Raw genomic sequence first — 12289 nt, 5'->3', positions numbered from 1 at the left:
CACATATACATATACATACATATACATATATATATCACAGGAGGGCTAATTATTTTGACTTTCATTCATACATATCTAGTTACCCATCCAATGTCCATTTAAACTGTTCAGCATCCATGCATTTCCACCATGACCCTCGTTAAAGCAGATGTGAGCAATACCTGGAGTTCCAGTCGTTGAGTTTGTTCGGTGGAAGTTTCCCATAACCCTGCGTGAAGTTGGAAGACAGAACGGGACTGACGCAGGAGAAGAAGAGCTGGAAACCCACGAAGCTGCCGGCTACCACATACACCTCTCTCATATCCATCTCTCACCTGCACAGGGACAACACACAACACACCGTCACGCACTGCTGCAGGCAAAAGCTGTGTTAACCACATTTACAGCATCATCATCGGGTAAACTCTTACCAAACGCGAGCCTCTGATTGACTGCTCATTCATTTCACAAAGACTATGTGTTGGGATTTAATCGGTTCATGAGGAAAGAAGTTGACTGAAAAGGAAAGTTATTTTTTTGTGTGCTATACTGTGAAAGGAGTTCATTGTTTTCCAGTGTTTTTCAGAAAGAAGATTATCCCACTGGGAAAGAGTGATGGTGAATGCAAGAGCAGGAACAAAAAAACCTTTAAATCACTTTTATATAATTCTGAATGAAGTTTACGTTTACAAAAAGTCCAAAAATTTAATTATTGTCAAAGTTTTAAATCTGAAAAGAGCAGCAGTTGCTTAAAATGTTTACATTTAGACGTCTGAAAGGATTTAATCCAGACTCATGCAACATATTATCTTACTGATGCAGGAATTTCACCTCGAACGAAATGTGAGCTTTAACCTTTTAAGGCCCAGGCTGTTTTTTTTTTTTTTTTTTTTTTTTTTTTTACATGCATTTTTTTATTTCTCTTTGCTATTAGAGCATACGTAACGGAGGCCAGCTAGTAAGTGCTGTGCAGGTAAACCTCACTCATCTGACCTCTAAAGGTGCTCTAGCGACAGACGCTAGGAGCCATGGTCTTTAGCCTCCTTGGTAGAGCACCCGAATCCCATGCGGAATATCGCCGGTTTGATACCAGCTCGGAGAGAGTTGGGTGGCGTAGGACCGGCGGGATTACATTGGTACCGTGACCCGGATGGGAGTGAGGTTTAGGGGGGTGAGTGTAACGGAGGCCAGCTAGTAAGTGTTATGCAGGTAAACCTCACTCCTCTGACCTCTAAAGGTGCTCTAGCGACTGACACTAGAAGCCATGGTCTTTAGCCTCCTTGTTAGAGCAACCGATTCCTATGCGGAAGGTCGTCGGTTCGATACCAGCTCAGAGCGGATTGGGTTGAGTAGAAACGGTGGGGTTACACATATTGGAACCTAATAATTATCTTTTGATATGATGAACTTTTAGAGAAAAATAATCTCCATATATGTGGACTCGTGGTCCGAACTTACATAAAATACTTTTTCCTGACTTTTTAAAAATGCATTAATAACACGTACATAATTTTGAACATGTTTTGACTATCAGAGAGAAAAAAAACAAAAATGTTTTGCCCATTTTGGACAGTTAAAATAGTGTTTGGGACATTTCATATGCTGCAAAACACAAAAACACAAAAACAGTCAGGATGACACTGCATGTCTGTAACAAAATATAAAACATTCAAAGTTTTTTAAATAGCCACTTAAGAGCTAAAATGTGCTGTCCACGTATGTGGCCATTAAAGCCCTAGGAGATTAATCTAAAAAAATAAAAGCTTGTGGAAGGCTTACTACCTAAAAATGTAATTATATTGTACTACTTGTAGTGTAAAGCTTGGAATTCGCTGTATTAGATAGACATTTTAACAACAACAATCTTTGGGTTATCTTGTCATTGATCACTTGATTAAATAATAAAAAAAAAAAAATTTTACTCCTTGAATTCCTGACAATATTCACGCCCTCCCCAAAGTAATCTACTACTAATAAAACAGCAATAACACAAAAAACTGTAGTAGCTGTACCACATTTCCTTAATCCCTCATTTCTTTATTATTATTATTAGTTCGTAAACAGTATCAAGTAAACATTAACAGTATCACAACACGTATTGATGTTATGATGAGGTTAGATTGTATTACCTTTAACGCCATGTCAGCTTCATTACCTTTTATTCTTGCAAAAAACATTTAGGATAAAACAAATATAGTAAATATTATAATAAATACCTGCTTATATAAAAAAGGGTTGGGCGATGTCGACCAATTTAGCATGGTACAATGTCTAATGTGCAACATCGCAATGGATGATGGCATGGTCATCGTAGGCAGCGGTGAATTAATTATTTATGAAGAGTCGTTAGACAGAGACGAGATTAATTATATATCACTTTAACAACTAGACGCAATCCAGCAGTACATCCTTGATAAACTGTCTGACATGCACTGCTCTCTGCGCTGACTGCTGGAGCTCAGAGGCTGCAGCGCATGACAGTGTTTGTGTGTGTGGTCACGTGATGAGCGTTTTCAGCAGTATAGTGTAAAAGGAAGGCTTTTCAGAAATGCTAGAAGAAACAGCAGAGTGGACGTAGATCGTTTTCGTTCTAATATGTCATTTTAAAACTAAGACGTATTAGTGTAAATGGGGCCTAAATGTGTATTTTTCGCGAGCGGGTTGCTGCAGCGACGGTGGCGGAGGATAGCGATGACGGCTCAGCATCGTGATGGCTATCAGCGATGGACGATGGCATCGTCTATCGACCCAACCCTAATATAAAACCAAAAAATATATCTTAAAATATATTAAAGATGCCACAGAGTGTTTTCAATTTATTGTACTAATCCAAATGTTGTCCAATTATTTGTGCAGTGAATCATGGAGTATGTTGAATGTACATTAAACTAAAAAAAATAAATAAATCTAAAGCCTCTCACAAAAACATTAAGTTTGTCATTACACTCAAGATAAATCAAACATTTATGTTGCGTTGTTTTAGTTACATTTATGTTGAGTGTAATGACAAATTTGAACATTTTTGTGAGATGTTTAAATGTAGCGTGAACTAGATTGATCTCTGAATCTGAAGGTATTGTTTTGTTCTTCACCCTTCCTCCTCCACTTTTACACAAAGTATGATGACTATCCGGATCACAATAGTGATGGGTCGTTCATGAACGATTCGTTCTTTTTGAACGAATCTTCAATATGACTCGGGAACTACGAGTCCTCTCAGGGAGTGATTTGTTCATCCGCGCGTGCGCACATTTGTGCAGGTAGTATCATTAATTTTAAGTCTTCATCACATTGTCAGAAGCAAATCATATGCGTTTAGAGCCGGAAAAAGAATTGATCCGCTTACCTCTCGAGTCCTCTATCGGGTCTGAGTCACTCGTTCATCACAAGCCAATCATATGCGTTTAGAGCCGGAAAAAGTTTTGATCTGTTCATCTCACGAGTCCTCGATCTGGTCTGAGTCACTCGTTCCTCACGGGCAAATCATACGCATTTAGAGTCGGAAAAAGAATTGAACCGTTCATCTCTTGAGTCCTCTGGTTTGAGTCATTCTGTCACGTGATGAACGAACGATCATGGCTCCTATCGGCTTAGACTGTGCATTGATTTAGATTATATGTGACTGTCAGTGTAACGTGAATGAACCCCTGATATTTGAAGACATGAAGAGGTGAGCTGAGCAAAGAGAAAACAATGCCTTCATAGACAAAAGAGCAGGTAAACATTGAATTATTATTTTCTCCTTGTTATAGTTGTATATGTCCTAGTTGTATATGTGTTTGGAAGCAATTCGTAACATTTTAATAATATTTTGGCAAATTGAACCAAATTAACGAAATGACTCGAAAAAAGATTTGTTCATCTTGATGAACGAGACTCAAAGATCCAAGTCAGTAAAATGATCCGAACTTCCCATCACTAGACAACAATAAAGATCAATAAAGTTACCTCCTTTGAAAAATAATTGATGTGGTTTTTATTTCACTAAACTAATCAAACAGAAATTAGCAACTACAGTTAAATTGATTACACGAGCTGGATTCACTGGTCAGATGCGCTAGAAACAGTACACTGAAGACACCTGTGCATATAAATAGTTATTATTTTTATTTATATTTAAAATTAATGTCCCTTTACTTTTATACATTATATAATGTATGAATGTTGTAAAAATCGAAACAGAGCTAAAACAAGTCCTGTTAAAACAATAGTCTAAAAAGATTAATGAATGTAAAAAAAATAGATCAAATTTATAAAAAGTTGAGGAAAAAAAAAACACACAAGACAGGAAAGGAAGCATCTTATCTGTTCAGTGTCTCCAAATCTCCAAAAAATGAGCACCAGAGGCAAGAGGAATGTAATAAATGTGTGTGTCTCATTATAGACTGGGGTCACTGTCCCCCAGCACGCTGAAGAGTTAGATTGAGTCATCTGGTATTTTTCAAGCTGTATCACAATATCAAGCTGAAACACACACACACACACACACACACACACACACACACACACACACACACACACACACACACACACACACACACACACACACACACACACACACACACACACACACAAACAAACAAACAAACACAAACACAAACACAAACACAAACACAAACACACACACACACACACACACACACACACACACAAACACACACAAACACACACAAACACACACACACACACACACACACACACACACACAGTTACTGTTTTTGGTGGTTTATGAGGACTCTCCATTGGCGTAATGTTTTTTAAATCACTATACACTAATCCCTACCCTTGTTTGAAACATAAGTATGATTTAAAGCATTATGAGGACACATTAATTTGCATGTCCTCATAAATTGTAATGCATAGATCATATCCATGTCATCATGCAAATGTGCATCCTCGTAAACATCCCAAACCAGTGCACACAAACTCACAGACACACACAGGAGCTACCATCCCATGCATCAATGCCTTTGCAAAAGCACATTTCTTCAGATTACTTCACACAGCAATGAGGCAAACTGAAACCAAATATGAAACACATTTTTGACATTATTTTTTAGCAAACAAGGCATGTGTGTTTCCAAACACACAGAATTCCTTCACACAGTGAAATGGCTGTTTATTCCAATCTCTTGCAAACTGAAGGCATTTACTTGAACCATTGCGAAACCTCTCAGGATCGGGTCAAACGCACGAATAATGAGCTCAACCCCATTAATCCCACCAAAAATGCGAGTAAACATGTGGCTGCGCTTAATTAAGATTAAACTAACAGGTTTAAATCATTTATCCAGGTACTGACAAGACTCCAACAGTGCAATATTGATTAAAGAAGAGCAGACTGGCTTCTAATGTTATCTGGACAAAGGATTTCTTTAATCGAGCAAGCAGGCTACTGTTGCCCTATTAGTTAAAGCAATAGTTCACTCAAAAAAGAAAAAGTTCCTCATCATTTTCTCACACTCAAGTGGTTCTTAACTTTTATAAGTTTCTTTCTTCTGTTGAAAACAAACGCAGATAAATGAAAAATGTTGTTAAGAAAACAGCCGTTGAAATCCATAGCAGGACCAAAAAAATTAAACAAATTTAAGTGTATGCTTAAATTGTACTTCATTAGTTTAAAAACATAAATATTTTTTACATATAAAAATATTACTGCTCTGAATTTATTCGAACTGTTTTATTTATGTACAGTATTTAAGGCAAGTACGTTATAATTAACTTTAAAAAGTAATTCTTTAACGTTTGTGTCCACTAAAGTATTTTTCTCGACCGGAGCATTTGCTTTCTGTTGTTGTCAATGGTAGCGCTGCATTTTTTAAGCACCTGCGGCATAGTGTGGCACGAGCAGGTGTTTTACAGTCAGCGTTGAGCGCTCGTTGCATTTTAGCCATTGCGAGTTCAAAAATGCAGTACCTATTAGTGTCACCTTAGAGTTAGCTGTCAAAGTAAACGAGAAAAGGGACAATACCACTCAACTGTCAATTAATAATCTGCTGAAGACTTCGTCTGCATCTGAAATCGGCTAATTTCTCGTGTGGGTACTACATTTGAATTTACTACATTCTATATAGTGTGAATGTGAGTAGTATGAATGGAACTCATTCCATTTGTCATGATCATGTGACCTAACTGTGTAAGTTGCGACGCATCACTCTCATTCAAGAAATCTTTTGCGAGATCATTAATAGTGCACACCTTAGAATCTCAACCGAAGCAGTAGGTCATCCAGGCATTTCTTGCATACTCTTTTTCCAATACTATGAATTAGGACATACTACTCGACTTGCATACTGTTTTTAAAGGTGCTGTATGTACATTTTTGACTCTTCTAAAGCATAAAAATACCATCATATATTTGCAGATATTTAAAGAAACATGCTAAGTGAACATTCTTTTTTTATCTGAAAAACAATGCTGAAGTCAGATATTCTGCTTTGAAAATGTGCATAATGTGCCAGAACACAGTCTTCGTTTTAGTTCTTTCAACCCGCCCACTGCCACTTTAGCCAACTATATTTCAGCACCCCAGGTTGCCTTCATGGAAAACTGTGCATTTCATTCCTTCAGTCAGGAAGACTCTCAAAGCATGTGTCAGCGACCGAAATGTGACCTCCGGTGGACAGTAGCAAACTCCGAAATGAGATACAGATTCAGAGTTCCACATGAGGTGGTTATTAATTAGCAAATAATATAAATATTATGAACATTAGGTGACATTGTAACCCTGTGTCCTAACAACACGCTACCTGATGAGATTTGCAGTGATAAGCAATTTGGCTGTTTGCACCAGATGAAGCACGACAGAAATTTAAACGCAGCCATTCAGAAGCACAGAATAGTGCACTTACTGCACTCCAACGAAACGGTAAGATTTATAACCGAATTTATATATAAATTAACCTATTTAACATTATTAAAGGGTCACGAAACACCAAAACACATTTTTTGAGCTGTTGACAGTCGTATATGTGTCCCACACTGCTAAAAACACTATTAGGACACCTATATTTCACTAAAAAGTGTAAATTGGTTGTTTTTGCGTTATTTCAAGCAAATTCGTACTTCCTGTTTAAAACGAATTTTTGAAGCTGCGTCACGGTCATGACATATTAGCGTGTATTCCAGCGTGCAGACTGGGCGTCTGTGCCAGAGTGTGTCTTATTACGTCTTACAGTGTGATGCATTAATGCACGAGTAAGGCTTGGTTCAAACCAATCAGCGCGCTCTATTGAGCAACTTCATTAATATTCATTAGTGTCACCGTGTTTACGCCACAGAGACGCCACGTTGTGTTGGCAAAACAAGCGTGAAGTGTTGCTTTTATAGTTTGCTGCCATTAAGTTTCGTTTTCATTTTCTCTCTGTGAGAGCTCATCTGAATCACGTGTGGATTAACAGTGTACACGACGCTCGACAACAATAACTTACGTGTCTAAGGAGGAACATTGTTTACCTGAGAGCTGTTCTCATCTGCAAACGCTGAAATCCGGATTCGCTTGTAACGTTAGTCTCCTCTTCATAAAGACGCAGCTCTAGTTGCTGGTGATTGTCCTGTCTCTACAGATTTGGTAAGTGAGCGACCAGTGCTCTTTGTTTATTCAGTTTGTTCGTATCGAATTAAGTTAACTATTGCACTGAGTGCAAACATAGCACCGCATTTTGTGACCGGAATAACACACGCGGCTTTCTGACGCTACCTGGCGTGTGCATCTAAGTTTCCGGGAAATGCAGAGTTTTTTTTTTTCTCTCATTCGCCGTGCGGTATCAAACATTGCATGAAAAATACACGCTTAGAGCAGCTCCTCGAATCAAATATCGCGTTTGTCGCGAGGGGCATGAATGAATTCCCTGAATGAAAGAGCCAAACTGCAGTTAAAGTCCAACATTTAATAATTTGGCAAATAATTCGACTACAGATGTCCATGTAGGTTAAACACCATCACTTTCTCATGTGTGAGTATTTTGACTGAAACTCACGCGTGCCCAAATAGACACTCCCACACCATCCCACTTTAGTTCCTCCGACACTCCCCCCTAAACAGAGCTGGACACGCCCACTTTTCTGACTTTTTCCAAAGTAGAGGTGTGAAAACACCCTGCTGAAACGAGGGGGTTTCATGGCCCTTTAAATGTAGATGCTGAATCACTGATATGTGTTGGTTTTGAGTCACAGTTCTAAAGTTCAATCTCAAACAGTTTATTTCAATTTCAAAATCTGAGGTGAACTCTCTGCTGCGGCTTTCAGTAGTTTGGCAATAAATGTAATGTAAAATGGCAATCAAACTCACATTATTAGCATTTAACACTGAAAAAAAGCACAGGAGGTGTACCTCCATTGTCAGTTTTCTTCAAGAAATAGAAGTTTCTAAAATATGTTTTAGGTGTTGGCTAGGGCAAAAACCCTATAAATCCTATAATATAGAAAATATTCCTTCTATCGCATGTCTTTTATTTATTAGAACACAATTTAAATCAGCCTTTGATGGTGTCAACAATCTGGCAACCTGCATCTGTGCGCGTTTTGAACAAGGGGTGCAACACCTAGTTCAATCACTGGGTGTCAAACTTACATACTGCACCTTTAACATACTAGTATTGAAGGAAGTGATTTCAGATGCAACTTGTAATGGTACAGCAGAGATACCCTTTACCATAGAATCCAAAAAACAAACTCTGAACTCCAAAAACGATCACAGCTGAACATTTTTAATATCAGTACTCGCGTTTCTGCAGTGCAAAAACACTTTGGTGGACACACACCCTTTACTTTTTCAGCAGAAAAGTTCAAATATATACCGTTATTAGTTACTTTGTAGCCAATTACACCCAACACTAAGTCAATGGCAGTGTAATGTGGACAAAAGGCTGTAATGATGATTAAATGTTTGCACATTGAGCTAAATCCAGTGCCTCGTGGATAAAGTGATGAATATTTTTCATCATATTTTTCATCAGATAGTTTTAGTGAACTATCTCTTTAACATTTCCATTGTAAATCAATCTACAGTCTAAAATAAGGTGAGAGCCAACATGTGGTCTCCTCCTATTAAGAACACATATGGAGCACATTCTACATACTGTAGTATAAATGTTACGCAGGTAACCTTTCAACAACAGACGACTACATAACCACTGACGTTCATGGCTGGTCACAAGACTCTAATGAGGCTGTGCCGGGAATAAAGGAGTTTAGGGAATTATGGATGCCAATTAAATACACTAGGTTACAACAACATAAGCTATAAAATACTGCTATAAATATATATATATATATATATATATATATATATATATATATATATATATATATATATATATATATATATATATATATATATATATATATATATATATATATATATATAGTATATATATATATATATATATATATATATATATATATATATATAGTATATACTATATATATATATATATACATATATATATATATAGTATATATATATATATATATATATATATAGTATATCCTATATATATATATATATATATATATATATATATATATAGTATATATATATATATATATATATATATATATATATATATATATATATATATATATATATATATATATATATATATATATATATATATATATATATATATATACTATACTGCTATAAAATATATTCTTTTTAAATGTCTGGGTAAAAAACATAACTTTTTCCACCCTTTGAAAACAATATATTTTATTTTTTGAAAGATTTGTAATATTTTGGAACAGTAAACATGTCAGGCTAAATAATTCAAATGAATCATTGACTTCTGCTGTCTTCATTAGTTTTAAAACACAGATTTCTTCACAATTTAAAATGGCATTGTTGGATATTTTTTTCTGCTGAAGATACTGTTGTCCTAAAAAAAACCTAAATAAAAATCTATGATACTGCCCATCACTACAAGGTTTTCACATCGATTTAGGCTTGACTTCTTTTTTCTTTTCAAAGCAGGTCTGTGGTTGACTGGCATCTGTTTAGTCAAGTCAGTCATTATACATGACACACGCCGATGTACAATACCAGGATACACCTTAAACTTGGCAACACAAGTCAGTTAGTAGTAAGTTTCTGAGACAAATAACTTGTTTTTAATTTTATGTAACATATCACGAGGTTTTAATAAATAAAAACTAAATAAATGCCTATTAATTAAACGGATATTTCACCCAAAAACAAAACTTCTGTCACATTTCACATTTTAGGTGCTTTATTGGCACGACAAATAACTGTACATTCGTGACAAATAACTGTACGCTCTGTCACTCACTCGCTCACCCTTCATTGGTTTTTAAAACCTGTATGAGTTTCTTTCTTTCTCCTGACACAAAAGAAGTTATCTTTAAAAAGGCTGGAAACCTTTAGGTATTTCCATAGGATTCTAGTTTGGTTACCGGATTCTAACATTCTTCAAAATATCTTCTTTTATGTTCAACAGAAAAAAAGACAGTCATAAAGGCTTGAAACTATTTGAGGGAGAGTAAATAGTGAGAAAACTTTTCATTTTGAGTGAAAATTAGGGAAAATTCTTGCTGGACATTTACTCTAAACACAGCAGTACTGTTGATGGTGATTATCTGTTATAAAAATGTCTGTCACACCCATAACGGAGAGATGTCACATCCATAACGACACATTTTCCTCATAAATGTAAAAAAATATTAAATCAAATAAAACCATTCATTTTTCATTTATAGAGAGCTGATTAATATCCTTTTGATTATCATTGTTTTTTTTGGATTGTGCAGTTTAAATTTACAAAATTTCTACAAAGTATGTTGTATTCTGTAAACCCGCAGACTTTTTTTTGTCACATCCATAACGCATGTTTATTTTCCTCATTTAAAGTACAAAACATGTATATTTTCTGATCTCATAACTCTGCGGTCAGTTGTTCTGGAAAATATAAACAAAAGTTTCAATGTAATGTTAACATACACTTTTTATGCAAATTTATGCTTTGAGTTTTTACTACAAACGTCACATCCATAATGATGGAATATATATAATAGAATATATATAATGAGCAAGTCCATGCAAATGTCAACCCTTTGCATTTTAGCCAAACTGTCAACAGTTTTTTTGTGAAAGCAAGTATTTAACAGTGCTTTAAAATACTCAAAAATGTCTCTGTTAATGTTTTCAAACTATTATTTATGATTTACCAAAATCCCACAATGCCATTTTTAAATCTGTCACATCTGTAACAGAGCTTTTTCCTCATAAATGCAAAAATATTCAATTAAATTAAATCAATTATGTTTGTTCTATAGTGAGTAAACTCTTACCCTTTTGATTAGCATGATTGCTTTTGGGTTGTGCAGTTTAATTTACAGAATTTCTACAAAGTATGTTGTTTACTGTAAACTCACAGATTTTTTTGTCACATCTATAACGCATGTTCATTTCCCTAATTTAAAATATTAAATATGTTTACAGATTGATATTTTTCTGCTTCCATATTTTGTGTTTAGTTGTTTTTGGAAATAAATAAACAGATGTTTCAATATAATGTTAACGTATACTTTCTACGTAAATTTATGTTTTAAGATTTTACTGCAAATGTCACATCCATAACGCTGGAATTGCTCATATATATATATATATATATATATATATATATATATATATATATATATATATATATATATATGTAAAGGGAAACTTAAAAGGGCAATTTTCCTAACCTTTAGGCTTTTTTGAGCCTTCAGAAGCCTGGTATTTAAACAGCTGTATCTCTCCCAAATATTGTCTTATCCTAACAAACTGTGCAACAATGGAAAGCTCCTTTATACATGTATGACTTATGCCGAGAAAATGACTTTTGCCTACTGTTGTGGTACAAATGTGTCTTGATCAAAGTATGACTGACAAGATTTTTGGTATGATTTATTGCTTAACTAAACGGCGAATGAGAAGAGGTTGTCGTTGTGCTAATACATTATAACGAAAATTTAAATGCTTGGTGGCTATTATTATTTTTAGTTCTGAAAAAGGGAACAGGATACACACTATATGCTATTTCGAAAGGGGAAATGTTGTTGCTGTTTTCTTTAAAAGAAAAACTAAAACCTATATTGCATCTTCATGTATGTCAAGACGCCGTGTGCCAACAAACTTGTGACAAGGCCAATGTCAGCGATCATAAGCAAATCATGCGGAAGCTCGTTCCAGTGAGCAAGTCCAGTATGGCCCGAATAACAAGAAGTTTGAATTCTGAAGATAAAAGAAAGCGCGCTGCATCGTAATTCTCGAGTACGTCACCATAACGCCTGCATAATAATGACCTGC

The 12289-nt window shown here is 35.4% G+C and overlaps 1 protein-coding gene across 2 annotated transcripts in view; it reads right to left on the bottom strand.

Annotated features, from left to right (window-relative positions):
• Window positions 1-12289, bottom strand: part of tlcd4b (TLC domain containing 4b) — a 64616-nt gene that overhangs the window by 51748 nt on the left and 579 nt on the right. For both annotated transcript variants that reach the window (NM_001005924.2, XM_073939910.1), the window contains exon 2: window positions 162-314. In NM_001005924.2, coding sequence (NP_001005924.1) covers window positions 162-307 — 146 coding nt within the window. In that variant the 5' untranslated portion in view covers window positions 308-314. The remainder of the gene's footprint in view (window positions 1-161; window positions 315-12289) is intronic.

The sequence above is a fragment of the Danio rerio genome, chromosome 3 (genome assembly GCF_049306965.1).
Source record: "Danio rerio strain Tuebingen ecotype United States chromosome 3, GRCz12tu, whole genome shotgun sequence".
NCBI classification, from domain to species: Eukaryota; Metazoa; Chordata; class Actinopteri; order Cypriniformes; family Danionidae; genus Danio; species Danio rerio.
This window is presented reverse-complemented; position numbering and strand designations above follow the sequence as displayed.